Source organism: Fonsecaea erecta (genome assembly GCF_001651985.1).
Source record: "Fonsecaea erecta strain CBS 125763 chromosome Unknown Scaff4, whole genome shotgun sequence".
Taxonomy (NCBI): Eukaryota; Fungi; Ascomycota; class Eurotiomycetes; order Chaetothyriales; family Herpotrichiellaceae; genus Fonsecaea; species Fonsecaea erecta.
Window position 1 is genome coordinate 1,912,338 of NW_017387247.1, and position 27,892 is coordinate 1,940,229.

Here is a 27,892-nt window from a genome sequence, read left to right on the forward strand (position 1 = left end):
CTGTTCAACAGAAGGCGCTAACCACGTTTGGAATACATACATACACACACAGATTCGACATCGAACAACACAAGACAGTCTCTGCATGACATATATCTTCATGGCAGACCCATCCTCTTGGTGGTCCTCTCATTGTGTCCCCATGCGTCTACACTGCCGTCGTGCACGGTACACCGACGCATGTCGCGGGCGTATTTTTCCATGAAGGTGCCCTCGCCTGCCTTGTGCATGACGCAGGTATTGTCCCACACGACCAAGTCGCCCTCGTTCTCCCACTCGACACTGACGACGTACCGGGGCTGCGCGGCGTGGGCGAGCAACCGCTCGATGAGCTCGGTGCCCTGTGGCTCGGGGACGCGCTCGAAGGGCTGGGCTGGCGTGGCCACGAAGTCAGCCGACTTGGGTGTCTTGTACTCCAGGTGGTGCATGTGGTTGGCGATGTACAGGTTCTGGCGCCCGCTTGGCCGGTGCGTCTGCACCACGTCGTGCCGTCCAAATGGGAATTTCTCCGGGTCGACGTCCTTGAGCCACGGGCTGTCCTTGGGCGCCGCCTTCTTGCGTGAATGCATCAAGCTGTGTGCCCCGATGTATGCGTTCTCAAGCAGGTCGGCACGCAGGTCCTCTGGCAGCTCATCATACGCCGTGCGCGTGTCGGCGAAGTCGGTGTTGCCGCCGTGGCCCCGGGGTGGCAGTTGGTGGGCACGGAGCAGGCTGTAGCCGGCACGTCGGGGATTGAAGCTTGAGTCCACGTGGAATATCGAATTGCCCTGCAGGGTTCAGTCAGGTAAGTCTGATGGTTTTTGGATAGGACATTGACAAAGGCCGGGCCAGGTCAGGCCTAGGCTGTTCCAATGCTTACCAGGCCCATGTGATGGCGTTGAGTTCCTATTTTCACCAGCGACCCGTCGTCCTCCTGATTAGAGACGTCAAACAGCTCGTCGAAGGGAAATCTGTTCTTGCGACCCAGAGTCAAATATGGCTTGATGTCGTCGAGTTCGCCGAAGAGGGCAGCGAAGGCGACGTGTCGTGCATCGTCGAGCCCGGCGTTGCGGAATACGAGCACTCCATACTGCCAAGGCTGTGTTAGTTTACAGAGGGAGATGTCGTCCACGATCAACAACAGTGATATAATAGCCGCCACCCGGATGACGCGGGAGAGTCATGGACTTACGTCGACGATGGCTCGACGGATCTCGTCAAATACCTCTTTTTCGACTGGCTTCGAGAAATCCACACCAGAGACCTCGGCTGCAAACGTTGGCGCGAGCGGCTTGATCGTTATATGGTGGTACTCGGTATCTGTCGCGTGAGGCATGGTGGACGGTCAAAAAAAGAGTAGAGGATTGATGGACTCAGGAACAGGCTCGTATATCCGTCCGACAAGCTCGAAATGGAGTTTCGGGTGTTAAGGTACGGAGAATATATAAAGAGTCTCAAGCATAAGATGTCGCTTGAAGGGCGTTGACTGCAGAATCAAGGGCTAAAGAGCACTAAACTCTGCACTGCGAAGAGAGTCCTGGCCAGGTTGTCAACGAGGTGGCCCGTCGATAAATTAATTCCGGCCCGGTGGTCGTCGACGGATCGCAACGAAGATAAGCGGGAGGCTCGAACAAGAAAGATAAATATCTCGGAGTTTGCCGCACGCGCAGGCAGTGTTCGGCAGCAAGCCCGTCAGCGGATGCTCTATGATAAGATAATATATACTGGTACAGTATTGCAGCCACGTCAGGAGGCGAAGAATTACACACAAACTTGGCTGAACGGCAACACGGGTACCCGGAACCATTCGATACGAAACACCGACCTGAAGCCGAGTCGGTTTGGAGATTTAATGTACCTCGTATATAGTTGCTCCCCTCTTCCCCCCGCGGGGTGAGAGAGATACCGAGGCTGGGTGGGAAAAGGGGCTGATCCCCCATGTTTGTGGAGAGCAACCTTGTCCATAGAGGCTGGTATTTTGCGGGGGTGAGTGAGTAGCTGCATCCGTTTGTTTACCTGTCAGAGGCTTTTTGGATCTCGACCCTTGTCCTGCAGTGATGAGACGAAGCACCACGACATTGGTCAGTGACCCTCACCAGCTGAGTGGGAGGAGAGAGTTTGCTGCTGCAGGTCGTCAAAGACCAAGACACACCATTCGGCTTACATTGCACCGGGACATTCACCGATATTCTCACGCATTGTTGCTGCTGGGCGTGGGGATCGATGCAGATGACCTACCACAGTCTCGTCGGGAACTCGGCAGACATGATGATAGAGGGATACCAAGCCTCTTTGCAGGGAACTCTCCGAGACGTGAGCCGATCGAAGTCCAGCCATCAGCTAAGTCGGGTGTGAGAGTGAATGCCATGGCCAGGTGTTTCCCTCGAGCAGTTGCTTTCAGAGGAAAGCGAAGCAGAACTCGACCGGGATCCTGCACCTGCTAGTTGCATCCTCCCCCTTGGCCTCCCCGTACCCCAGCTCAAACACAGATCAATGCTCCACCAAGTGCCGCCCTCGTTGTGACCGTGCGGAGAGATCAAACATGCATTTCCTGCATGAGGAGAACTGCTTCATCGTTGTGGATGGCTATTTCCTAGGGCACTGCATGAAGGTCCTTGTCGCTCTTCCTGTTCCGGCGGGTCTTCACCCGGGTTGACGGTACCGCCAGCCATTCACACACAGCGATGGGCGAAGCTGCCTCTGAATGTCGAGACTGTACTCTCCAGACCAACGCCTGACAACACCCCCATGCGCTCGCCGGTATCTACGCCGATCCGGCAGAGAGGTTGGGGAGATGGAATTTCCAGAATGAGATGCTTCAAATACCGACGGGATCCGTGCATGGAGTATATGGGAGCCGACGCTTCTCCTCGGTTTCTATTCTGCTTTCCTCGAGATTGTGAGAAATTCAGAGACCCAGTTGCTCGGGTCTAACTTCTGTCTTCGAGAAGAAAATCGCCTCCATCAAAGACGGGCAGGGACATATCCCATCATGGCAGGCATCACCACCCTCCCGGAACCCATCACAATGTCGAAAGAGATCGCCGTCCACACGGAGGGCATTCATGTCGAGAAGGTCTCGGAGCATGAACAACTGGTCGCACGACTGAACAACCTCGACCCTCCCGTAACGCCGGAAGAGGTCAAACGGGTCAGGAGGAAGATCGACCTCCGTCTCCCACCGTTCCTCATGATCCTGTATATCTTCACGTGGCTTGACCGTGGAGCCTTGGGTGCGTTGCTTCCAATGTCGCCTTCTCTTCGTCCGTGCTGGCGGAAACTGACCGGTGGCACTCAGGCAACGCGGCTCTGATGAACATCAAAACCGACCTTAACCTCTCCGGAGCCCAATACAGCCTCGCCGTCAGCATGTTCTTCGTCGGCACCTGCGTGGCCGACGTGTTCACCAATGTCGGAATGCGGTACATCCGGCCAAGTCTCTATCTCTCGGGAGCCATGGTAGATCATGTCCCAGGGGGCCTGGCAGAAGATTGTCTGAACTGACTTGGCTTATAGATCATCTGGGGTATCATGGCTACACTCCAGGCAGTCGCGGGTGGAGCCTCGGGTTTGTATGCCATCAGATTCTTTCTGGGCATCTTTGAGGCTGCCTTCATTTCGGGTGCTCCGTACTTAACAACGATAGTAAGTGCTCTACCGCTTCAACCCCCGTATATCATACCTTCCATATAGATGTATATATGCTGACAGCGACTTGCAGATGTATCCTCGAGCAGTGAGTTCTCTCTTCGTACCACAGATGTTTAACCATGCAGACTGAACACATATACAGGAATGGGGCAAGCGCATTTGCATCTACCTGTCCGCCACCCCCATCGCCGGCGCCTTCGGCGGCTGGATCGCCTGGGGAGTGGCGCACATCACCAGCTCCCGGATTGAAAACTGGCAGGTCCTCTTCATCCTGGAAGGACTGCTCACCGTGGCCTTCGGCATCCTCTGCCTCTGGGTGCTGCCAGACCGACCACACAACACTCGCTGGCTCAGCCCACGTGAACGCGACGTGGCGGACTGGCGCATGATGCAGGACGGCAACCGCACGCACGGCACGGTGCACTGGGCCGTGGTGGGGCGGCAGCTGCGCGACTGGCGTCTGTGGGCCAACATCGCCATCTACATGTGCCAGGTGATCTCGACGTACACGATCGCGACGTTCACGCCCATCATCGTCAACACCATGGGGTTCGACAAGGTCAAGGCCCAGCTGATGGTGGCGCCGCCGTACTGCGTGGCCTTCGTCATGGTCTTCGTCGTGGGCTACCTGTCGGACCGGTTCCGCTCGTGCTCGGGTATTTTGGTGGTCAACTCCATCGTCGCTGCCGCCGGCGACCTGATGCTCGTGCTGCTGCCGGCCCGGTACAACCACGCCCGCTACGGCGCCACCTTCCTGACCCTGACGGGCATCCTGTCCGGCGTGACGCTGTCAGTCGGCAACATCACGGGCAACTGCTGCGGCGACATCAAGAAGGCCATCGCCGCGGGCTTGTTCCAGGCGTTTGGGTCGACCATGGGCGTCGCCACGGGATACCTGTTCCCGCAGAAGGACGGGCCCGAGTACAAGACCGGCTTCTGGGTCCTGTTCGCGTGCACCTGCGTCACGGGCGTGGGCTCGGCCGTCGTGACGGTCCTCAACGTCCGCGAGAACCGGAGAAGGGACGCTCTCACCGGCCCGCCGCCGACGGATCGCGTCATCGACTTTGACGAGGACGGCTTGATGGAGAAGCATCCCCATTGGAGGTATTACCGGTGAGCGGGCGAGTCCGTCCAGGCGCCAGCAGAGGTGGTGATCGGTCGGTCCTCGAGCGTGGGGATGAGGCCCCTGATGAAAGAAATACATACGTACATAAATACATAACGCCTGGTCGTCGGTGGAACCTGGAAAGCTGCCGTTGGACATGTCGTCCCTGACGCGCCTGTTTGCAGGCAGATCCAGGAGTAGTCACATCAGCTTGTTCGTGCGTCCTAGAATCAAGTCCCTGACACCCATCAGAGGGATCCGCGTGTTTTCGTGGCAATGTTTCTGTCTCGTGCTGCATGGTGCGTGTTCCCCTCAAAGCATAACCATATCAAGCTGATGGTTCTTCGTCAGCTCTCTCTGGTTGTATACCAGTTAAAGAGCAAACCACGCAAACTGACCGTGTTGTCCCGTCCCATCCCGTCGATGAGGGATATTGCAAGTAATAGGGAAATGCCTCCACACAGTGAACGACTCTGAAAACGGGGGCTCCTTGAGCCTCGCGTCTCATTATCACTGGGCTGGAGACAGCCACCACGTCGATGGAATATGTAGGTTACGGGAGGACCATTTGCCAGCTTATCTATAATGCGAAACTGCGCCCTGTTCAGCGTCAACATTTGATCTCAATGACGGGCCGCTTCTTCATACAAGTCTAGCCTCATTCGGGTCCGTCTTTCTCGATCAAAATCCAAAATAGCCACCAAGATGGCTGGTCTGTCCGTCCACCATGTACGACTGACTCTCAACGCCACGAACCCATCCATCCCCTATGAATCGTTTTTGAAACCCCCTACCCTTGGCTAAAGTGCTCCATCTCCGTGCAATTTCCCCCCGATGTAAAACCCCTCATATTCTTCCCTATTTTTGGCTTGTGCGGAATAATTCTACATGGCGCAATCGTGGATCCCACTGGGGCCCAGTTCGTTGTACTCGCTCCGGCTCAAGAAGCCCTTGCTATTTCCCTGGTCCACAATAAAGATGACTTTGGCCGCCACTTGAGCCCCCAGGAACCCAGCCTCTTCCATGCCCGACATGGATGGGATCTTCCACTCGGGGAAATATTCGGGCGGCTTGACGAGTTTGATGGAGATGGGGCATTGCGAGAACCCTCGGTGTTGGTGGGACAGCGTCGACATGGGATTGTTGGGATCGGACGCGCCCAGAGCTGTCGGCATCCCTCCCAGAGACGGGTTCATGCCGGGAACTTGAAGGTGGTGCGACTGCGTGTTGGGCTGCATCATGTTCTTGGTCGCGGCAACCAGCAAAGGGTTGACGCCGTGGCCTCCCGGGTGGTGGAAGGGGTGGTTCCCCTGGCCAGGAATCGGTGTGTTGGTGCCCGGCGTGGCGACGGGAGTCGTGAAGTTGGAAGGCAGCTCGGACGTGAATATCGTGGCGGTCGATGGAGACAAGATATATCGTGAATTGAGCACGGATAAGAGGTGCGACGTGAAGCCTGTCGTCAAAAAAGAGTTAACAACCAGAGCATCTCCCCAATTTCCACGCAAACATACCTCTGATTCGACTTCCATTACCCAGGATAATCATATTGTCCCACAGAGTCGCCCGCTGGGGAACATCGGGAACGCTCAGAATGGTATGATGGATTGCCTCTGCGATGATGTCGATGATTCCCTCACATGCTCCTGGCGGGGGAGTCGCCGCCATGAATCGTTCCACGCCAACTTCAATCTCTCGCTTTCGTTTTCGACTCAAGGGCGGACCGCCATCCACAGACTCCTCGACGGGGATGAAGTCCACATACGTAAAACTTGCTCGTTCTCGTTCCGAATTGCGCAGTCGGACTTGCCTGGCAGCTTCGGCCGCGCCAGCTTTCTTCGCAGCGGCCTTTTCAGCCTTTTCCCGTTCACGCTTCGCGAGCACCTCGGCGGCATTGTCACGCGCAACGATGGCCGCGACGTCAAGAACACCTTCATTCTCCTCCTCGTCACCATTGGGACCTTCTTCACCCACTACGGTTCCCGTCCCTGGGCCTCGAGGTGCCTGGCCCGGTCTCAGTCCCTCACCATCCTTCGCATTCATCCCAGAGTCCAACGCCCCTGTTGATGCTGCGGCTGCTGGATTGGGCGCAGGCACAGCTGTGCTGTTGGAGTTCGACTTGGGATAGGGAGTGCCAGCGGGCAGAATCTCGCAAATTGGGCTCTTCTTCAGTTGCTCAGCCATATCTTCGTCGAACCCCTGACTCTCTAACACCTGCTGCAGCCGCAGTGTCATCGCGCGTCCACCACAGCCGGAAAGTGCGATGCCCCTTCCGATCTCATTGACTTGAAACTCCGTGACCGCACTAACATCGCATTTCTCGTGCCCGACATCCAACACCAACGCTGTCGGCACACCATATGCATAGCAAGCCGTTAACGCCGAATCCATGAGACAGAAGGCTGGGATCTTCCAATTTTCAAAGACATATTGGGTAATCATTTCGTGATCTCTCTCGCTCCAACAGGGCTGTGCGACGAAGAGCACCGGCATATGGAAGGGCGGTGAGATCATATTGTAAATGTGCGAAAGGAGGGCGAAAAAACAAGACCAATTCTCAATGTGCCCTTCTTTGATCGGGTAGACAGCACCTTCGGTGGACCAGTGGTCATCCTCAAAGGTTTCTATGGTTTCCTCTTCGACGTCGGCAGCAGCTTCTCCTTCTGGTTGGGGGGACGGTTGGGTCTCCTGCTCCGGCGGCGGAACCATTTCAGTATCCTGGGTCTCGGGCTTCGATGGTTCTTCTTTCGAGGTTTCTTCGGCCGGCGGGGCCTCTTTCATCTCAACATCTGCCGATGGGGCAGGCTCATCTTTCGACTCTTCGACTTTGGGTTGCTCGTCGGCGGATTCTTCCAGTTTGGGTTGTGCTTCTCCATTTGGCTGCTCTGTTTTCTGAGTTTCGCCATCTGTTTTCTCCTCGGACTTGACCTGTTCGCCATTTATTTGCTCGACATTTGCTTGTTCGGTCTTCTGCTCGTCAGCATCCGCGAGAGGAACCTCTGGTAGGGCATCGAGGTCGATCGGTTCCGGCTTCGCAGGCACAGGAGCGAGCTCGGCCGCGGGCTCGGGCTCGACGACTTTTGGCTTCGTTGTGATCTTCGTTCTGATTTTCACAGGTTCCCATTCTCCAGGGTTCGCGCCTGGGAACATGCGCGTCGGGAAGCGATATTTCGGGGGCGTGAAAGACTCGGGCAGCCCAAGTTGCGCGGCGGTGATTTGCGAGCCGGGCGCAATGATCTGCGAGGGTGTCAGCAAAAATGATTTTCTAAGACCGCTCTGTGGATGCAGCAGGGAAGCTTACGAGCACATGCTCATCTCTAAATGGAGGCATCGCGGGGTCGCGCGATCACATTGATCTCTCCTTGTCAATGCGACTGGCGCGACGGATCGCAACTCTTGAGGGACATTTTTCGTCGCGCCGCCGAATCAACTGCGCACTGCGACGCGAGGCGTTGCCAAGAGAAGTATTTGCGCTCGAGGTTCAAATGCTCTGCGGTAGCCATGAGCTAGTAGAACACGGCCCACAAAGCGGCGAGTCTTACGGTTGAAACACAGAAATGTTCCTGCCAACTTCTCGCCTAAATTTGGCGGTCAGTGTAGCCGCTTTTGGAGGTGTTCTTGCCTCGATACTCCGCGCTTTCTACTCCTCCTCCACCATTTCGTGAACAAAACAAAACTCCCTCCTCAATACCAGATGAGGACGCTTGAGATTAAAAGTCGTAGATAAGTGCCATGAAGATTACGAATCAAAACTGTACTGATAGGTCTCGATTAATGGGTACCAATATCCTGCGCTAAAGCAGCGGCGTCTCTCCCTGTGATAATTTGACATCCCAAAAAGTGGGTATCGAGGGTATGTAAACTTGTGTAACATTGACTTGTACCACCTCCTTGCTGCCAACTTGGCAAGGGGGTGCGTAGAAGTTCCAGCATCCCAAGGTAAAGTTTCTCACATCTACAAAGCAGAGCCTTTACGCGTGATTTCGACTTCTCGCCAATGCCCTGAGATGTCCTTCTGAGTTAGATAGAACTGGATCAGAGCAGCCTCGCTTCCCCTTTGAGTTGCAGTTCACCCATTTGAAGCCCCCCTGTTTCGGTCCAGCTGATTTTGCGGCCTGGAGAAGTGCTCAAGACGCAAAACGGTGTCTGTACTATTTGTGGTGCATATCAATCGAAACTAGGTTGCGTATTAGCTCTGCGTCGTTGCTCCCAGGCGCTAGCTCTGCTCACAGTGGGCGACTGACCAAGCTCTGAACTACAACACGGCCCTTCCACTTTTCACAATTCTTCTCCATTGTTTCCTGATAGCGACAACCCGCTTGAAAATGTCCACCGGAGATGATAAGCAACTTCCTCTGGATAGACGGAGTCTCCGTTTCATCAATTGCGGAGTTTCCGGCATGGTCTATGCCGTGGATGAATTTTCAGTCGTCAAGTGGCCAGGAGGAGGAGAAAACAATTCTCGAGAACTTGAGATCGAACGCAGGATTTTCGAGCGACTAGGTGAACATCCTCGCATTGTGAAAGTGCTCCGAGTCGAAAGGGATATGCTCGTTCTTGAACGTCTTCAATACCCACTCCGCCTCCAAATGCATGAGTTGCGAGGTTCCGGGGCGAAGCCCGCAGTGAAAGACATTCTGAAGTGGTCGGCCCAAGCGGCGGAGGGCATGCAGTACTTTCACTCCAAATCTGTCTACCAAGTCGATATTGGCCTGCACAACCTCCTCCTCGACTGGGATGACAATGTCAAATATTGTGATTTCGCTGGAAGTTCACTCGATGGCCAGAAAGCCCTTGTCCTAGGCAGTGAACGTACCGAACACCCTTCGTGGTCCGGTATACCTTGGGTGCAGTCCGAGATCTTCTCACTTGGCTGTATGATATACGAAATTTCTACAACTCAAAGAGTGTACGAAGGGAAGGACGAATTGGAGATGCAAAGTCTGTATGCCAAAGGGGTTTTTCCACAGACCGAAGATCTGTTGCTCGGGCCCGTCATGCGCAAGTGCTGGACAGGAGGATATGAGGATGTTGGGTTGGCTGCCGCGGAAATCAGAGCAATTCAGCGCCGAACTTTACTTGGCGACCCAAACTTCACACTATTTGAGGTCATGCAGCACAAAAAGGCTCAACAGTCTGGTGGAGGTAAGTTATCGTTGTTCTCCAAATCCTCTGCTGTCGGTCCTCTGTTGACTTAAAGGTCTTTCAGCTCCAACCACATTCCGGTCATTTTTTGCCCTGGTAGCATACTATGCTAGAACTTTGTCCACAGCGGCTACCTTCATCACAAGATGGGCATGGCAAATTTTTGCAACTCGACATTGTCGAACTTGACAGAAAGGCGCGCAAAAATGGCCCCAATGATGAGGACAAGCCTATCTCCTCCAAAGGGAAACCTCCCCATCCCATCACTTCAGGCACTCCTATCGACTGTGGTCAGCGTTGATGTGAAAATTCCTGGGGACAACTTACAATGACAATCCGCTCTTCCGGATTGCTGCACGTAGGACACTCGACGTCTTGTCTTGACGAGCCGAAAACCGTCCCCATCTTCTCCGCAGGTTCGTCATCACAATGACGATGCGTACCACGATTCTGAGGGCGCGCACAGAGGGAGTATTTTCTGTGAAAAATCAGGTGCTTTGGTTGTGATGTGCATCGCGAAGCAATAATCGGAAAGTCGACGTATGTGCACATTTTTATTTGGTGGTGATATTTTGAGATAGGTACGACGACGGTTGCTCTCTCTGCAGATTGGAGCGAGCAACGTATTGGGCAGTAATGTGTGGAAGGGGCTTTATGTCGACCTGCAGTCAAGTAAACTCTTCTAGCCAGGACAAATAGCAGCCGCCAACTGTGTACCGTAGAATGATAACCGTAGGATGACAGTCCAGACCAACGGGGGAAAACGAGGAAGAGAAGGAGGAGGAGGAGGAGAGGGAGGGGGAGGAAGAATGACGGTTCTTACGATGACCCAACAACCTCGAGACAAGCCATATGTTTACCCTTGGGAATTGCGAGATTTATGGCCATTAAAGGCCAGCCACGTTAACTTAGCGTCCTGTTCCAGGATAGAGGTTACACAGACAGACAGACAGATAGACAGACAACGGTTTGGTCATGTAGGGTCGCACAAGAACGTCGACATGCTCGGTGTGGGGGGAGGAAGTGTGTCTATCCATCCATCCAGCCAGCCAGCCAGCCAGCCAGCCAAGGCAACCACAGAGCCGCAGAAGAAGGAGCCTTACCGTGCCCACCTAACCACACCTCCCTCTCGTCTCGTCTCCTCCTGACGATGCGCTGATGATTCATTGCCATAGTCCCCTCATAGTCCCTGCTCACGGGAAAGAAGGGGTGGTAATAATAGGTAAAATGGGTGGGTGGGTGAGTGTTCGTAGGCGTGTTCGTTCGTTCCCTCTTTGAGTTGGTTGGGCTAGATGGAGGGATACCACAGAACCGAAATGATAAATAAACGTCGAGGTTTCTCAAGGTCTGTGCGTTTATTTCGTTTGTGACTCGTGGTCTGTGGATATGTCTCTCTCTCTCCCCCCTCTGCTTGAACCCCTGGACGGAACGAATCTGGGTCACAGTTATTATCGTTCATCATTACTTGAGATCAGTAGGTACAGTAGGTAATGAAGAAGAAGAGGAGAATGATGATGATGATGGATTGACGGTAGGGCACAGGAAAGAAGAAAAAACCAAAACCAAAACAACAACAAACAAACAAACAAAAGTTGCAACTCTTATTCAGCGTAATTGTACGCAAGGGATGGAGACAGATCTCAAAACCCGATTCCAGCCTCCATCTATCTAATAACTCGTACTCGAAAGAAGCTTCGCGAGTTGGAAGTGTGCTCAACTAGTCGATAATATAGCGTGGAGATTCTTATTGGTCAGCACGGTGACAGACTTGACTACTTTCAGCCGAGGACGAGACAGCCACAAAGGACATTGTCAACGACGACGTCAAAACGCAGCCGTCGATTCATGCCCTTCGATGATGCACGCTTCCCTCAGGAAAGAAATCTACTCTACTGCCGTCAGGTTTAATGTGCAAGATCTCAGTACGAGTCATCGTAAAAGGCTTTTGGTTGATTTCATCTATGAAAGTTCGTTATCAATCTCAATGGACCTCCTGTGCTGGCACCCAGCCCCCGCCATCCTCTCTGGTAATCGTACAATTGGAACTCGCCCCTTGCCAAAGCTGTGAGTTTCTGGCAACGGCCCCATAATCGACGCCGGCCATGACCTTGAACTCCAAACCCCCATTCTCTGCCACAGCACCTGCCTTATTATCCATCCAAACTCGACGACGGATTTTCCGATGCTCTCTCTCCAACCTCAAAATGACCCACTTGATCGTCATCAGACTCGACCACGTCCACCGACGGTCAGGGTCCTCGGCAAAACCTTCCTCGCTAACCACTTGCTGCAAAGCCCGGTCTGTCGCTGCCAGTAAGAGGCGCGCCATGTGTGGGCTGCAAGCGAGTAGTCGGCTCAGAAGCTTCATGCGAAAGACCGCTGGCCTGGTCGGTGTCGAAGGCATCGAAATCAAAGAATGAATTAGTGGGAAGTTGGTCAGGATGGAGGAGAAATCCTGTTCCGTCGAGGTCATTGACAATCGCTGCGCCAAAATCTGGAAAAGATTGCACATGGGCAAGAGCGTTGTCGTCGAGAAGGAGTGAAATATCGTCAAGGTCTGGAAGACCTGAAGGAGGTAGCTGATCCCAAGGTTGTGTTTGGGGCTCGATGGGAAGGCTGGCAGGCTGATAGCCCAGGTCTCCGGCTGACACTGCAGGTCACACAATACCACAGCAGGATATTGTGTCATACCGGAGACGATGGGGAAGCTTGTGAGCGCTGCCATCGAGTCAGAAGTGGTCTGTTCACCTTCGGGATGTTCGTGGATGAGATTGAGCTGAGGAGCGAGGACCGGCGATTCGTGCTTGATAGGGGTCGAATCGTCCGAGTGGACCAGGGTTGGATGACTGGACTCGGCATCCGAGCAGTCGTTGAATGACGATGGAGTAAAGGGTGGCTGAATAGAAGATGCACGGAAGTCTTGGGAGGGCGTTGCAACCTCTGTGTCGTCGTCAAGTTCTATCTTGACAGGTTCGGGGGCGACTGGCAAAGGGAAGTCTGCCTGAACACCGAATCTCGACTGATAGCGAGCGAGGAGTTCCCGGAGAGAGGCATTTTCTTTCTCAATACGGATCTGCCGAGCCTCAAGCTCTGCCACGGCAGCTTTCTGTCGCTGTCGAGATTTGTCCGCTGCTCTGCGGTTCCTGAGGATTCTCTCATTCTTTCGCTGTTCCTTTTCCTCCGCTGTCTTGGCTCGTTTCCGTGGTGGAAGAATTTGTTTGATTTCAGGAACAGGTTGACCCCAGGCTTTCCTCTTCTTCTTTTGGGTTTGGGGGAGGTCTTGGGGAGGTTGGCTGGCCTCCTTGTTGTCGTCTGACAACGGAGGTGGTGTCGGGTAGCTGCGACTGTAGCCCGCTACAGTGAGGGAAGCAGGGTCGACAACATCTGTCGGATTTGCCATGCTGGTATAATGGGGGGAGCTTTTGAGTGTGAATAACGGCGGGGACGAGTGATTAAGGTAGATGGCAAGCTGGTTGAGGGCGGATTAGGTTGTTGTTATTACGGGTGAGGCCAAAAAGACCACGTATCCTCAAGGCGGACTCATGGTTGCTCAGGCCGAGCCATGCCAGTATAAAGTGGAGTGAACCATCAAAGGGAGATTAACCAAGGAAATTCATTCAGTCGAGTCGAAAGATGAAGAGAAAAGGTTGGTGATGAGGTCGAGTTGGGCAAGAGAATGGAACAGGCACCTGGAATTAAATAAGGCCAGAGTGTCGAATTCGGGGGATGCAGGGGGTGCGGTGACCAAGCATCCACATTGCAGCCTCAGCAAGGGGGTTTCGGGTCTAAGTCTCTGCACGAGCCAGTCGTATCACGTCGTCTCGCACAGGATCCTATTTCTGGCCTCCACTCATGTCGCCATCATCCCGCCTCCAACACACCACCCCCTTGCCTCTGTCCACCTTGAACGTTGCCTCCCTACGCGAGTTCCTCTATCCTCAGCTCAGCCTCAGACTCGTCAGCCGCGACTCCTCGTCCCACTCTTGTGCGCCGATGCACATCGGATCATGCTGTTCTGGTCTATCCGTGACTCAGGAGACGCGCAACCTATTCCAGTGCTACACAGGAGGAAGCTGCCCAGTGTTTCTGGGATGCAGGGGGAGTTCTCCACAAGAGCAGGAAAGGGACAGAGACTCAAAGAAACAATTACCACATGGGATTATACGGCGTGTGTCTGCACCTCAGCATACTTCCGACCAAGGCAGTCTCGTACTGCCGGAACTGTGCACATTGCCACGAGTGAGCAGCGTGCTGACTGCAGCTCTTCGCTGCCCGTATACGCAGTAATCTCTATAATCTGACCCCTTGCAGACGTACCTTTAGGGCTCGGGACTGTTTGCAACCAATCACAAGATCGAACAGTGGCCTAGAGGCTGTTGTTAATGTGTTTGTCATGCCGTTGCTATTTCGTCTCTTCTAATAACCTTGAAGGCAGATGCGGAAATGGGGTATCACTGTAATCGACTTTTCCTTCCCTGACCCCCTGTCAATCATGATTTGTCTTTCCGTTACACCAGCCCGATGTTTGCGTGAGCGTGCCATCTCCTTCCAGATTTGGTCGGCAGATGTCGCCATATATGCATTGTGCACCACAATGTGCGCCTCACATCCATGTTTGTTGACTTCTCCAGACATGGCAATGTCACCCATCGTCTCCGCCAGACGTAGTATCCGCAACAGTATCAAAGCGAAGACCGCATCAGCTGTGCTGAACGCTGACTGGCGCATCCAGCACCCGTTTCTTCATCCAATCGCGGTCTCCGTAGAGCTTCTCCTGGTAGATCTCGTCCACGAGGTCGTTAACCATGTCCTCAACGATTTGTTCTTGATACCGCTCACCAATCGGGCGGGCATTGGGTGTGCAGGGCCGTCCTTGTCGTACCCATACCACCAGGGTCCATCAAATTTGCACTCGATCGCTCCGCCGGTGTAGTGGCTGATCGCGGGGTAATAACCGAGCAAGCCGTCGTCTACGTCGCCATGCCCTCCGGTGACGGCCCTGGAGCCCTTCTCAATGTAAGAAGCAGGCGGCAGGAATGCAAATAGATGTTCCCAGACCACCCCTCGATATTTACCATTCACCCAGAGTTCAATCTTGCTGCCAGGTAGGGTGCGCAGGTGCGGGAGGTCATGGTTAGGATGAGGCTCGGTCAGGAGGTCGTACTTCTTGCCAGTTTCGGGGTTGACGGACTTGTTTTTCGTATTCAGCGTGGGCCGGCTGAGATCGTAGTTGGGCGTGTACTCTGGACATTCGAAGTAAGTCAGGCCTTTGTGGAGGAACGGATTGCGGTCGCGGATGATGTCGTGATCGGAGGGCGCAGTGCATCCCAGTATGGGAGTCACGGCGGAGCGGATGGCATCTCGAGCATGGTGTGGTTTCTTGACCGGATCCTCTTTGCTCTTAACCACGTCGCCCTCCTTGGGCTTCGATCCGCCCTTGACAGATTTCTTGCCGGCGCCTCCCTTCTTCTTTATAACAGCTGGACCACATTTGAGATCGGGGTATTCAGCCGGGATGTAAGTGCCCTCGACCACCTTTTTGTGTACCTCCAGTGATGGCAGCGTGATCATGAGCCCTACAACATCCCCAGGGGATAAGTCGTCGGGATCTTGCGCACCTTCGCCCTTCATGTGGTACATCATGGTATTGAACCGCACACTGCCATACTCTTTTGACCTCCCGCTCCTCAGGATGACGGCATATGAGTAGGCGTTGCCTCCCAGGTTCTCGCTCCAATGATGTTCACGTCTACAGAAGCCCACCCTCAGACCGCCTCGGTTTGTTGACGTCCTGTCAGCATTCTGAGTCTCTGCCAAAGCGCGATCCGGGGCTTCTCGACCGGGCGGGGCGATGCTGATGACCTTGGCTTCGAAGAAAAACTGTCCTTCGCGGGCAAAGACATTGGCCCTTGTAGTGTAGCTACCAAACTCCCCACTTTTGCCCAACATGTCCTTGGTAAAGACATTCTTGAGATTCTCGACGCCACATTGGGGATGATTTTCGTCGCTGAGGCGAGCGTAGCGTGGAGGAGGCTCGTCGGCGTGGAAATAAAAGGTGGAAGGATCTCTTTTCGCACGAATATAGTAGCGTTTCTCCTTGCTCTCGACGCTATTCATCAAGGTTAGCCATTCCGCCCGCTTTACGGTTGATGGGAGGGTCTGTACTGTGTTCCGAGGGTGTAGAAGTCGGTTTTGTCGCCGTTCGGGGCTACTTTCGAGTGATCAAAGAACTTTTGGATCTCCTTCTGGTCCTGAAGAAATTTGGGGTCATTGGGCGCAATGTAAGTGGGAAGGGCGACAGGTCTCGCGTCTTCGATGCGGTCAATCTTGGCCGAGACCTGTTCCTTGAGCTTTTCGCTTGGTTTTTTCTCCCGATGGCCACGGCCTGAAGACTCGTCCATGGCGGACTCGGGCTCAGGTTGGGCTTTAGTTCTCTTCTTTAGCAAATCAGGAATCTTGAAGAGGGCCTTGTCGCGTGTCGACATTTTGTCTCGCTGCAGTCCAGGAGTGCACTTAGCGGAACGGCTAAACTTCGGGCCGATGTCAGATAGGAAGAGAGCAGGAGTTTGCAAGAAATGAACAGGTGCACATTCGTCTCCAAGTGTGATGTTCCACTTGTTGCATTCGTTCCTGCACAACGCGCAAGAGTGAATGAAAACAATGTTACAAATTCCAAGGCAGGTCCCACGGCAGTCCCTATAGAGTTTCCTCCACACGTCATCTTCATTGCTCTCTCAACTCCCTTTAAGCCAGCCTCCCACAAGGCGATAGGCAGCCAGTATATCCCCCACCGGACCAGTATCTCGCGCAAGCCCGATGAAGCTCAAGAACCAGCCTTCCACGATCCACCTTGCGACAAACCCCGAAACTGCCAAAGCAGTGGCAATAATGTATCCACAGTTGAGTAAGATCAGCAACGCTTCGACATTGTTGAGAAGAACTGCCCAACCCACGTAGTTTGTCGCTCGAAACGCAAAGCCGAAGGAGTCGCTCTCCTTTGTATCTGTCGGCCAGATGACCAACAAAATGGGAAACAACTTGGTGCAGCTAGAGACTAACAAGGCAGTGCTGATGGCGCTGGAACCGGCATGGCTCGCGGCAATGGTATGGCGGGTTTCGGTGGTCGACCAGGAAGCCGTTGTGGGCGTCGCATTGGCGAGAGCCTGCTCTCGTCGTTTTTGATGAGATACCAGCATCCGAACCATGGCTCGAATGATGCCATGCTGGGCAAACGTCGCCAAGACATTCATGGTCAAGAAGAAGAGATATTGTGCTAGGATGGGCATCTCGCCGAGCCGCGATCCCACAGCAGGACCACCATTTGCTGCGTTTAATTTCTCAATCCTGGCCCAAGTGATGTAGACATCGAAGAGGACAAGCAATGTACCCAGGCGTAAGATGCTGGGGTCGAACTTGTCGTCTGAGCGTCCCAGCCTGTTGAAGAGAAGATGGCGATAGACCTACCCACACGTCAGACCAGGTAAGGGTTACATTGAAATTCCGCTCACCTGCGGTTTTATCAACACCAGATCGATAAACAGGACAACAAAGTCATGTTCGACATATTTGTCGGCGAACCGTTTGCAGTTGGGGCATTGGGTCAGGCGAACGCCTTTGCCCAGGGTTCGGTCATCTGCTTTGCTGTAGACAGTGTATAGCTCCTTGACTGGAGTACTGCATGAAATGCATATCGGCATGCCCGCCTTGAGTACAGCTGAGGGATTCCAGGAAGTATTGCATCAGGGGGGAGAACGTCGCTTGCGAACCTGGACGGCTTGAGAGTTACTGTGGTTGCACGTCGTGTTGCAGAGAGACAGATTAATGGCTAGGCATCGACACCCTAGCAAACCTAGAGGGCAACTATGCCGGCAGCAAGTCAAAACCACACAGTCACCATTTTTTCCCCCTGTCTTTAGCAAATATCAATTCTGCTGCCTGCTGGAGTTCAGTATATTTTCGCAGAATATGCTTAATGCGGGTTAGGGTTGTCTGCCTTTATGCTATGATGTCTCATGTTGTCTATTGCTCTCGGCCAAGCACACAACAAAGCGAATCTACTCGGGTTTGATCTCCCTCGCCCCAGAAATTGGCTTGAATGATTGGCTCAAACCAAAAATTTAAGCGAGTGGTATTAACATTCACAAGCCACACTGCTCCTATTCCGCTTTGGGAAGATTCCGCGAGAACGCCTCGCTGTCGAAAGACAGAATGGAAGATATCGCGAAGCGAAGGGCGCAATCGTATTCGCGTTTCGTACACCAAGTAATAGGTTTTGTGAGGGAAAATGGATATAAGTGTTTTTCTACACCCCTTCCCCTACTCAAACGACTTGAGTGTCACCTCCCATATCTCGTCTCGGTCTTAGTTTCTACATCCCCGCCATGGTTTTCATATACACATATCGCAAGATCAGAGCCTACCGCGCCCGCAAGGCCGCTGAGGCTCAAGCTCAAAATCAGATATCAGCAACAGCGGGCTCGGACTCATCAACCGTACCTACCAACCCACAGTCTTTATTAAATACCCCCAAGGAGACACAGAAATGCCCGCAATGTGCTCAGGAAAGGAGCAAGGCCCGCAAATACAGGTGGAAACTGCTCTTCTGCCTGCTCCCAGCATTCTTTGTCGCCAGCTTGGATTTGACCATCGTTGCGACAGCATTACCGCAGATCGCTTCACACTTCAGTCAGTATATTCCGTTTCTCTCGGGTTTATTTGTCCCCTTCTCCACGCAAGGCACTGACGAGAATGCGGTAGACAAGTTTAACCAGCTCAACTGGATCGTTACCGCCTTCACTCTGACGTCGACCGCATTCATTCCTGTCTTCGGCCAATTAGCCGACATATTTGGCCGACATGCTGCCTTGCAAAGCACCGTGGGCTTCTTGACTATCGGAAGCGTCCTTTGTGCTGTTGCCCCAGAATGGGGAGTCCTGCTCCTCGGTCGTGCGCTACAAGGCATAGGTACTGCAGGAATTAGTAATGTCAGCATGATCGTGTTGGCGGATTCGGTTTCTTTGAGAGATCAGGCTGTCAACACAAGCATCTTCCAGCTGTTAAATGGAGTCGGCTACAGTGAGTACAATCCCGTCTTCACGAATGAGCAGCTCCAATTGGAGCCCTATGTGGCGTACCGTTTGTAACCTGTCTCTCCTCTTAGGTGTCGGACCCATCATCGGCGGCTACCTGACAAACACAAACTGGCGGTATTGCTTTGTCCTGGGTGCTGGTATTTCGGTGATTAGCATTTTCACCATCTTTCTCCTCCGGAACGACCTCAAGGAGGGCAGGGTTTCCCTCTCGCACCCTCCACCCAACACCAGCCACCTCCAAGCCCTGACAGGCGGCCTCTCTACACTCGACTTCGGCGGTATCACCCTCTTCATCTTCGGCGTTGGTCTCGTCATCTTGGGAACAGCCTGGGGCGGTTCAACATATCCCTGGGCCTCCGCCGCCGTTCTCGTACCGATCATTCTCGGTGCCATTCTTATTGTCCTCTTCTTGCTATATGAGAAGCTCCTTTCTTCTCCAAATAGTTTCCTCTCACGCCACTTACCACGAGGCACTGTGCCCATGATTCCATCGTCGATTCTCTCCTCTAAAGACGTCACGCTCGTCTGCTTCATCGCCTCCGGCACGGGCGCCGCGCTCTACAGCGTCTTCTACTTCATCGGCATCTATTTCACCTTGGTTGAAGGGTTCGCAGCCTCCCACGCAGGCACTCAACTCCTATACTACGTCCCGGGCATAGGAGCCGGCGTGTATATCGCAATATTCATCTGCAACGTGTACCCGCGGCAGACATTCCCGCCTCTCCTCATGGGCACCATTATCGAAAACGCCGGGATCGCCGTGCTCGCCTACGCGGTCAAGGTGAAGAACGAGACCCTGGTTAACGTCATGATGGCGATCGCCGGCGCCGGCACAGGCATGCGCTTCATGCCCTCGAACCTGCACTTGGCGGGGATGTTTCGCGACCGGTTGGCACCGGTGTACTCGCTGCTGCGGTTCGCGCTGCCATTCGGCGGGACGCTCGCGCTCACGATCATGGGCTCGGTGTTCCAGAATCAGATGAGCCAGTACTTTGGCTCCAGCGCCGTCAACTCAGGCGACAACGCCAACGCGAACAGCAACGGAACCTCGGCCGTAGAATTCAACCTGCACAACCAATCTTCCCTCGACCTGATCAAGAACCTGCCTCCCGCCGAACAGAAAGCCATCCGCTCGCAAGGCGCCACCGCGACCATGTGGGCGTTCATCTCCATCCTGCCGATCCTGGGTCTGAGTCTGCTGGCCAGCCTGTTCTTGGGCAACGTGTGGATCTCGAAGAAAAAGCCGAAGGCGGCGGCGGCTCAAGATCCCACAGAGGCGGAGAAAGCTGCCGCTGAGGGAACCGGGGAGCGGCCCGTCGATGACGTCCACGAAGACGGCCTGTGTCACCGCCACGCTGCTGCTGCTGCTGCCGCTGCTGCTGCTTTGGCAGATGGGTCGGCACCGGCTGCCGCTGCTACGGCAGTGGAGAAGGAGGAGCAGCGCAACGAAGTCGAATACGTCAGCGAGGTGTTCCTGCTCGCAGTGCTCAAGGGCGACGTGCGCCGCCTGAAGAGGAAGGGTGCCCCGGAAGCAGACGCAGCGGCGTCAACCGCGAGAACCTCCTCCACGCCGTTCCGCGAAGCGGGGAGTAAGCCAGGCAGACAAGGGACGCATTTCCAGACGAAGCTGGACGCATGCGCATAGAACGCGGGCCGTTGGCGGGAATGAATAAATAAACGGGGCTGGCGCTGGATAGCGGGCATGTGCATGATTTTAGGGAGCCTAAGATTCTGAGACTTACATGATACCATAGCGTATAGCATGAGTGGTGGGTGTTTGGCATAAAACGGGTTGCTTTGTAACTAACTTTGTATCTGTAGATGGTCGCGAAACCTATATCCATTTAGATCCGGAGTACATGTCCAGTCAGTCATATAGCATGACTAGCCTGTCCTGTCCTGTCCTGTCCTGGTCCCAGCTTCGCCAACTAATCAGCAATCATCTTCCTGTCAGCCCACGTGGGCTGCACCGAGCGGCAGACACCTTCGTAGTCGAGGAAGACGCTGGTCTTGTGGTGGCCGTTGTCGAAAATGCCCGGCGTGGTCCAGAACATGGTCCAGTTGGTGTCGGGGATCTTCCACGTACCCCGGGACCGTTCAAAGTACCACTTGTTCACGGGGTTGTCCTTGCGACTGCGCCAGCAGACGCCGTTGGGGAAGCACGTGCGCACCATGGCGTTGAACACGATGTCCGCCACGCCGCCAGCGCCCTGGGACTTCTTGAGAACCGCGAACTTGTCGAGGTACGGGACCAGACGGTCGGTGTCGTCGTCCGAGCAGCCCGGCGGGGTTTCCCACGTCAGGATCGCTCCGCCTTCATATTCACCTGCAATGATCACGCCGGCGATGCGATCATTGACGCGTCTCAGATACGCTTCTACGTCGAGCTTTCGATTGAAAGAGTCGTCGATGAGGTATGTCAGACGGTCCAGGTCGATTCGGGGGTCGGTCAGTTGCAGACGAGGTCGAGACGTGGCAGTCCAGGTTTGTGCCGCTGGATTGGGCAAGATAGTCAGCGGCATGCCCCGTTTCACAAACGTGGAAGTCGTCACGGGCACTGAAGATGTATCGTGTGTGAGTCTGCCAGTGGGTAAGGATGATGAATACGCCGGCTTGTCAGTCAACAGGTTATGGATCAAGGGGTTCTTCTGCCTTCTCGTCCCGACACCCGACACTCCGTCATCGTCCAACCTGGCACTGTTTGCGGCTTCAAGAGGCGTCGTCAGCAGCCCGGATGAGGTCGGGGGGAGCATTTTCAGAGCGTCTCGAAACAATTTGAGATTTGAGGCATGCTTCTGAGAAACACTCCCTTCGGTTGAGCTCCTCAGCTCCTCCTGCAAGGCGGAATATTCTTGTTCTAAGTTGACGAAAACATGCCTTTTGTCAATGGACTTGGTGCTCGGAATTGACCCGGTCTCGTCAACCACGATAATCCTGTCCAAGGATATCTGCTTACGCGCTGTTTCGAGCTGTTGGCCCTCTCGAGGGCTGGAGGTATGACCGGAAAGCTCTCTAGTCAAGGCCAGGAGAGCCTCGTCAGCCGTGATAGAGACAGCTTGTGACTGTTCTGCCGAATAGGCCACTGGAAGGACAATTGGTATCCGGCCCCGTCTCAGAGGGCGAGTCAACAGCTTTCGCAGGAAAACTTGGGGCCTGCCATCGGCACCGAAACTCAAGAGATTGTCCAGTATTCTCGCCCCCGAGGGGTGAATGGCGTCAATGGCCGCTACCAGTTTATCTGTAGCCTGGCTGAGACTTGCTCGTGTTGCTTGTGGAGTTTCCTCCTGAGGCACCTCCAAGACGACGCAAGGTGCCATGCTGAGACGAGAGAGGGAAGACAAGGTTTGGGCAATGCCTCTCACGAGCCCGTCCGCCATGGCATTAATGTTGCTGACCTTGACAAGGGCCACATGTAAGGTTTCCAGCTCTTCCAGGGTTGACTGTTGCCCATTTTCGTACTGCTTAAAGACCGGGCTCTCCTCCGAGGCTCTGGTACGGCCGAGGAGGCCTCCCGCATTGACCTGAGGTTGTGATCTCGGGGAATCCTGCTTCTGCTCCGAGGCGGTCTTTGTCGGGCTCTTCAGTCGAGAAATGTACGCCTTTGCATCTCTTTTTGTCGCTGCCGAGCTCAACAGGCTAGTGAAGAACTCCCTGTTTGCGAGGCGCTGTTTAGCTCTCTCGGTGAAGGAGGAGTTCTGGTCTTGCTGCACCACACTTGGAGCGTTTTGTGAGGCTGAGCCATCTGTTCGTGGGGCAGGTTGAGAAGAGTAGCAACGAGAATGGGATCGGGAGAAAAGCGAGGGGGAACACGGGTGAGAGATGAGGTAGGCTTTCAAGGCCTCAGCTGCGACGTTTCTGCATACAAGTTGGGAGGTACAATGACTCCGAACGGAACTCAGGGCGGTGTGGCTCATGTTTCCACAAGGCAGTCAACAACAAGAATAGAGCACCAGAAGCCAAACAAATGCATGAGAACGTCACCTGGGTAGCAGCCCTGCCACGGGACTTATGTCGAGTAGCCCTTTGCAGATTTTCATTGTGCAGCTACTCATCCATCGAGGGGAAAATTTTGTGACGCGGATGGCTCGAGCGCAGCAAAGATACTGCCGCGACTAGCCCAAGCGAGAGGCCTTCACCGCCCGGTCCTGCTGCAAGTATGATTGGATGAATTAGTTGCCCCTCGGTGCTGCTCATTTCTCCAATATTTCTTTCTGCGCTCCACGCATTCTCGCTCCGTGGCACGCCCTTCCTGGTGCTTCGACGGATGAAAAGGATGGATCGTGTTGCCATTTATTATTGCCAATGCTGATCAAATAGTTGCAAACCCTCGTTGACCCGTGTTTTCCCGAACTTCTGGAGGAACGCAGCACTCACGGTCGCGTTGTACATAGAGTCGTCTCGTACTGCGTAGTCCAACTTTGTCAGCTCCGGAATGTCTCCGCGTACCGTGTCTGCGACTTACGACCATCATCGTCATGAGGGACAACGGAGAGAAACGGACAAGGCTGGCTTCTTGCGCGTTTCATCTCGATTGAGATCTCCCAAGCATAAATACAGCCAGAACACCTAGCACCGGTAAGTGGATCAACATATCTGAGCATACTACATCGCCTAGTCGCAATTTCTCATTCCTCGCACACTCGAACTTCAACCCCACGTCCATACTTCTGACAAGATGGCACCTCAATTGGCTTGGCTGGGTCTGGGGAATATGGGCAGGGTAAGTATAACGAGAATGGCTGGTCATTGTACAGTACTAACTCCCGATTCAAGGGCATGTGCAAGAATTTGGTCGAGAAAGGCAACCTGTCCAACCCATTGATCATCTTCAACCGCACCCCGCAACGGGCCCATGACCTCGCAGCAAGCATAGGCCACGCGACCGTGGCTTCCTCTGTGCAAGAGGCCGCCTCGAAAGCAGACATCATATTCTACTGTCTCGGCGACGACCCAGCCGTGCTCTCCACCCTCGAAGAGGTCCTCAAAACCGATGTCACGGGCAAGCTGATCGTGGACTGCAGCACGGTCCACCCCGAGACCACAGCCAAAGAAGAGAAGATGGTGGAGGACAAAGGAGCAAGCTTCGTGGCCTGTCCCGTCTTTGGAGCCCCGGCCATGGCCGACGCCGGCCAGCTGATCTGCGTCGTGGCGGGGAAGGCTGAGGCGGCGCAAAAAGTGCTCCCATACTGCAAGGGCGTGATGGGCCGGGCCAACGTGGATTTCTCGGGTCAAGAGCCGAGCAAGGCGACCACTCTCAAGATCATTGGTAACACCTTTGTCTTGGGCATGGTCAACGCCCTGTCCGAGGGGCATGTCCTGGCCGAAAATTCCGGTCTGGGAGTCGACGAGCTCCACAAATTCATCGAAGTCATGTTCCCGGGACCCTACACGGCCTACTCGAACAGGATGAGGACGGGCGACTACTACACGCGTGCAGAACCGCTGTTCGCCGTGGACCTGGCACGCAAAGACGCCCGGCACGCCATGGACTTGGCCAAGAAGAGCGGGTGCCGGATGCGGCAAGTCGAGGTTGGGGACGAGTATCTGAAGACTGTCAAGCAGACCGTGGGTGAGAAGGGCGACATTGCCGGGATTTATGGCGCCGTCAGACTGCAGGGGGGACTGAAGTTTGGAAACCAAGACTAATTCGACCGACCGAGAGGAATTGAGGTGTAGGATTACTGAGCCAGGCTGAGAAAAGAGACCTACCGATAGAGGTACAATCTCCTGCACGGTACGGGAGGTAGTGCAATCAGATGTCGACTGGCGTATTACATTGTGCTACACAATAGCCTGTTGGCATAGGACATATTGACCACCACGTCGACGGTTAAGAGTGTACCTGTAAAAGAATGGTATCCTGACCATTGTTGCTGTTGTTGTCCTTGCAACTTTCTTTTTCCAGGGAATGCTCTGGGACACTAGTTGAGTGGTCTGATAGATCCATCTTGTAGGTGTGACTCTATGCCCTGTAACCATTGTTGAATAATGAACACAAACTCCTGTACCTCGTATATAGGCCTACGTGACAAGTGCCCGCTGATTCGTCCACAGGCTCACTTACAGTACAGCCTCCAAGGGCTGGTTACCTCATACCTCGTCTACTCTAGTACAGTTTCGTCCCTAGCACTCGCCCATGGTTGCAACTTTACTGGGCTTCCTGGGCTTGGACACTTCATAGTTAGCACTCTCGGCGTCTGGGCACCTCAACCTGAACGGGGAGATGCAAGCGAGACCAAACCGTTTCCGCCCCGTCTGGCACTCCCAACGTGGTATTCCTCCCCATCTCTTCCCTCTTTCTCAATACTGCATCCGAAGCGAGGGAGCTAATGCCCGTTCCGTTCACGAAGGGTTTTGGGGCTGATGAAGGTTCTTTCTCCTCGGGACATACTCCCAACCACATGGCAGTGATGAAGTGCCCTTTTTTCCCTCTCGTGTTTGGGATCCAACATTCACAGCCTGAACCTTGTTGAGCCGAACTTGTCAAGCGAGAGAGACAGAGATAGATAGAAGAAGGTAGGTCGCAAATATATCTATATATGGAGAAGCAACCCCTTCAATATACTACAACTCGTTCGAGAACTCGTCGCTCAATTTAATCCATCCTGGCCAAAGCTCCTCATCGTCGCAAGCCCAAACATACAACAACAAACAACTCATGAAGGTCATCATCATCGGAGGCGGGCTAGGAGGGCCGGCCCTGGCCCTCGCGCTCCAGCGCCACGGCATCTCGTCCAAAGTATTCGACCTGCGCGACGCAGCGGCCTTCGATGGCGGCTTCGTGGCGCTGGCACCCAACGCGCTACGGGCCCTGGACCGGATCGGCGTGTATGAGCGCATCCGCACGCAGGGGTGGAACTACGAGGAGTTCCGGTTCCTGTCGTCGCGCAACCTGAGCCGCGTCGCCACGGTGCTGAACGGCAGCGAGGCCCGCTACGGATACAAGGCGTTGCGCGTGTCGCGGGGCATCGTGCGCCAGACGCTCATCAATGTGCTCCGGGAGCGCGACATTGAGCTGCATTGCAATGCCAAGTGCGAGCAGATCCGCGAGACGGAGAGGGGCACGGTCGTCGCCACCTTCGCCGACGGCCGCACCGAAGAGGCCGATTTCCTGGTGGGCGCCGACGGCATCCACTCGCGTGTGCGCCGTCACCTTGATCCCAGCGCTGTGCCCACCTTCAGCGGCCAGCTGGGCGTTGGTGGGTCGCTTGCCCGATCGAAGCTGTTCAAGCCCGGCCAGGAGGACATGTACATGCCGTGCCTGATCCTGGGGAAGCTGAACTCGTTCATGTTCATGCCCTGCACGTACACGGGCGACCGGGTGGGCTGCTTTGCGACCGTCGAGGGCGCGGACCGCAGCCGCGAGGAGTGGGCGCAGCTCCAGAGCGACGAGGCCGCGCTGTACAAGACGCTGCAGTCGCACCACGAGAACGAGACGTGGCCGGACATTGTGCACGTCGCGTCGCAGAACGTCGACAAGTCGTCGCTGACCCTGTGGCCGTAAGTTTTCCCTCCACTCTGCTCTCCTCTCCCTCGATCTCCTGATTGTGGTGAGTCGTCACTAACGTCGCGTGTGGGACCAAAACAGGTACTACAAAGTCCCCGAGCTGAGCTCCTGGTCGAGCAGCTCCGGGAGGGTTCTCGTGATCGGCGACGCGGCGCACGCCATGCCCCCGACCGGCGGGCAGGGGGCGGCGATGGCGTTCGAGGACGCCTTGACCTTAGCCGACACGCTGGCCCTGGTCGACAACAAGAAAGAGCAAGAACCCGCCGTCAACGACCAACCTCGAGAAGGACCGCGGCTGCTGGTTCAACAGTGGCAGACATCCCGGAAAGACCGGGTCAAGAAGATCCTCGCCTTCACCTCCAAGGGCGGCGACATGCGCAAATCCTCACCGAGCACGTTCCGCCAGATCATCAAGGAGTGGCTCATGTGGGCGTACTTTCTGGTCACCGGCGAGGATGGCGGGCTGTCCTGGATCTACGAGTATGACACGGCGAAAGGGTTGGCTGCCTAGTCAGTGAGCGATCTTTATTTTCTCTTATGTTGCTGGGACCTGGGGCGTTTTGGGAGGTACACATATGCCGAGTACATCAAGACGCAACAGCCGTGATGCATATCACTTGGGGGGCGGGAGATCTGGTTTTAGCGCTGTACTATGTGTATTATGTTAGGTTAGGTTATGCGATGTTGGCTGGCGCCTGTCTGATTTCGCAGAGGATGTATGTATATATGTATGTATATATCTCATATCATCGTCAGTCAGTCAATACTTCGTTCGTTCGGAATATCTCTTCGAGGTGAGCACGAAAGCCGACCGATTTCCGTCTGGGCCAGTCCTACTCCTCAAAGACGCTGCGTGTGGTTTCTTGCATAGGGCGATAACCCGTCGACTCCCCAAAAGGACGAGGCGCATCAATATCCCACTTTGAATGATATTCACCCCGAGCATCGAGGGCATTGAACACTGGAGCTGGAGCTGGAGCTGGCTCTAGAGTGCGCCGAGTAGTGAGTGGATGAATGAGTGGTATGTACGTATGTACGTATGTAGGGGCCTAGTGACAGGCGGGCCCGTCTTCGCCCATCCTCGCCCAGCAGTCCAAGAAGCACAAGCATAAATACATAAAATACAAACATACAGAAAGTCCTAACCCAATCGAACACCCGAGACGAAGGTACTATACATCGTCCATGTCCGCCCTCTATGTACGGGTGACTTACAACACAGCACGTAGCACACAGCACAGGGGAAGGCAAGGATGGATCCTCTACTAGAAGAGGGAGAAGAGGAGTGAAGAGAAGAGAAGAAAGTCATCACCGCCGCCTTTGAACACTGCTACTTATCTGTCTGTCTGTCTGTCCTTCGAATTTCTATGTTACGACTACGTACCTCGTCAGGTCAGGTCCGCTCAAGCCAAACCG

At 54.4% G+C, this 27,892-nt stretch overlaps 11 protein-coding genes across 11 annotated transcripts; 5 read left to right on the top strand and 6 right to left on the bottom strand.

Moving 5' to 3' along the window:
* Positions 1–98: 98 nt before the first annotated feature.
* On the bottom strand, positions 99–1,315 carry AYL99_05455 (hypothetical protein; the record flags this gene model as incomplete). Its single annotated transcript, XM_018836967.1, has 3 exons — positions 99–767; positions 860–1,069; positions 1,172–1,315. 3 exons carry the CDS (start codon positions 1,313–1,315, stop codon positions 99–101), a joined length of 1,023 nt encoding a protein of 340 aa, XP_018693820.1.
* A 1,656-nt stretch (positions 1,316–2,971) lies between these two features.
* AYL99_05456 (hypothetical protein) lies at positions 2,972–4,747 on the top strand (the record flags this gene model as incomplete). The annotated part of the gene is made up of 5 exons (XM_018836968.1): positions 2,972–3,212; positions 3,278–3,438; positions 3,496–3,624; positions 3,701–3,715; positions 3,773–4,747. 5 exons carry the CDS (start codon positions 2,972–2,974, stop codon positions 4,745–4,747), a joined length of 1,521 nt encoding a protein of 506 aa, XP_018693821.1.
* An 872-nt stretch (positions 4,748–5,619) lies between these two features.
* AYL99_05457 (hypothetical protein) lies at positions 5,620–8,063 on the bottom strand (the record flags this gene model as incomplete). The annotated part of the gene is made up of 3 exons (XM_018836969.1): positions 5,620–6,188; positions 6,247–7,969; positions 8,034–8,063. The coding sequence occupies 3 exons, from the start codon at positions 8,061–8,063 to the stop codon at positions 5,620–5,622; spliced, it is 2,322 nt and encodes a 773-aa protein (XP_018693822.1).
* Positions 8,064–9,057: 994 nt separating this feature from the next.
* AYL99_05458 (hypothetical protein) lies at positions 9,058–9,930 on the top strand (the record flags this gene model as incomplete). The annotated part of the gene is made up of 1 exon (XM_018836970.1): positions 9,058–9,930. The coding sequence occupies one exon, from the start codon at positions 9,058–9,060 to the stop codon at positions 9,928–9,930; it is 873 nt and encodes a 290-aa protein (XP_018693823.1).
* Positions 9,931–11,858: 1,928 nt separating this feature from the next.
* AYL99_05459 (hypothetical protein) lies at positions 11,859–13,277 on the bottom strand (the record flags this gene model as incomplete). The annotated part of the gene is made up of 1 exon (XM_018836971.1): positions 11,859–13,277. The coding sequence occupies one exon, from the start codon at positions 13,275–13,277 to the stop codon at positions 11,859–11,861; it is 1,419 nt and encodes a 472-aa protein (XP_018693824.1).
* Positions 13,278–14,620: 1,343 nt separating this feature from the next.
* Positions 14,621–16,362, bottom strand: AYL99_05460 (hypothetical protein; the record flags this gene model as incomplete). The annotated part of the gene is made up of 2 exons (XM_018836972.1): positions 14,621–15,986; positions 16,043–16,362. The coding sequence occupies 2 exons, from the start codon at positions 16,360–16,362 to the stop codon at positions 14,621–14,623; spliced, it is 1,686 nt and encodes a 561-aa protein (XP_018693825.1).
* Positions 16,363–16,611: 249 nt separating this feature from the next.
* Positions 16,612–17,574, bottom strand: AYL99_05461 (hypothetical protein; the record flags this gene model as incomplete). The annotated part of the gene is made up of 2 exons (XM_018836973.1): positions 16,612–17,337; positions 17,386–17,574. 2 exons carry the CDS (start codon positions 17,572–17,574, stop codon positions 16,612–16,614), a joined length of 915 nt encoding a protein of 304 aa, XP_018693826.1.
* A 684-nt stretch (positions 17,575–18,258) lies between these two features.
* On the top strand, positions 18,259–20,614 carry AYL99_05462 (hypothetical protein; the record flags this gene model as incomplete). Its single annotated transcript, XM_018836974.1, has 2 exons — positions 18,259–18,952; positions 19,038–20,614. The coding sequence occupies 2 exons, from the start codon at positions 18,259–18,261 to the stop codon at positions 20,612–20,614; spliced, it is 2,271 nt and encodes a 756-aa protein (XP_018693827.1).
* Positions 20,615–20,897: 283 nt separating this feature from the next.
* On the bottom strand, positions 20,898–22,883 carry AYL99_05463 (hypothetical protein; the record flags this gene model as incomplete). Its single annotated transcript, XM_018836975.1, has 1 exon — positions 20,898–22,883. The coding sequence occupies one exon, from the start codon at positions 22,881–22,883 to the stop codon at positions 20,898–20,900; it is 1,986 nt and encodes a 661-aa protein (XP_018693828.1).
* A 761-nt stretch (positions 22,884–23,644) lies between these two features.
* AYL99_05464 (hypothetical protein) lies at positions 23,645–24,615 on the top strand (the record flags this gene model as incomplete). The annotated part of the gene is made up of 2 exons (XM_018836976.1): positions 23,645–23,689; positions 23,743–24,615. 2 exons carry the CDS (start codon positions 23,645–23,647, stop codon positions 24,613–24,615), a joined length of 918 nt encoding a protein of 305 aa, XP_018693829.1.
* Positions 24,616–25,627: 1,012 nt separating this feature from the next.
* On the top strand, positions 25,628–26,987 carry AYL99_05465 (hypothetical protein; the record flags this gene model as incomplete). The annotated part of the gene is made up of 2 exons (XM_018836977.1): positions 25,628–26,469; positions 26,558–26,987. The coding sequence occupies 2 exons, from the start codon at positions 25,628–25,630 to the stop codon at positions 26,985–26,987; spliced, it is 1,272 nt and encodes a 423-aa protein (XP_018693830.1).
* Between the last annotated feature and the right edge of the window lie 905 nt (positions 26,988–27,892).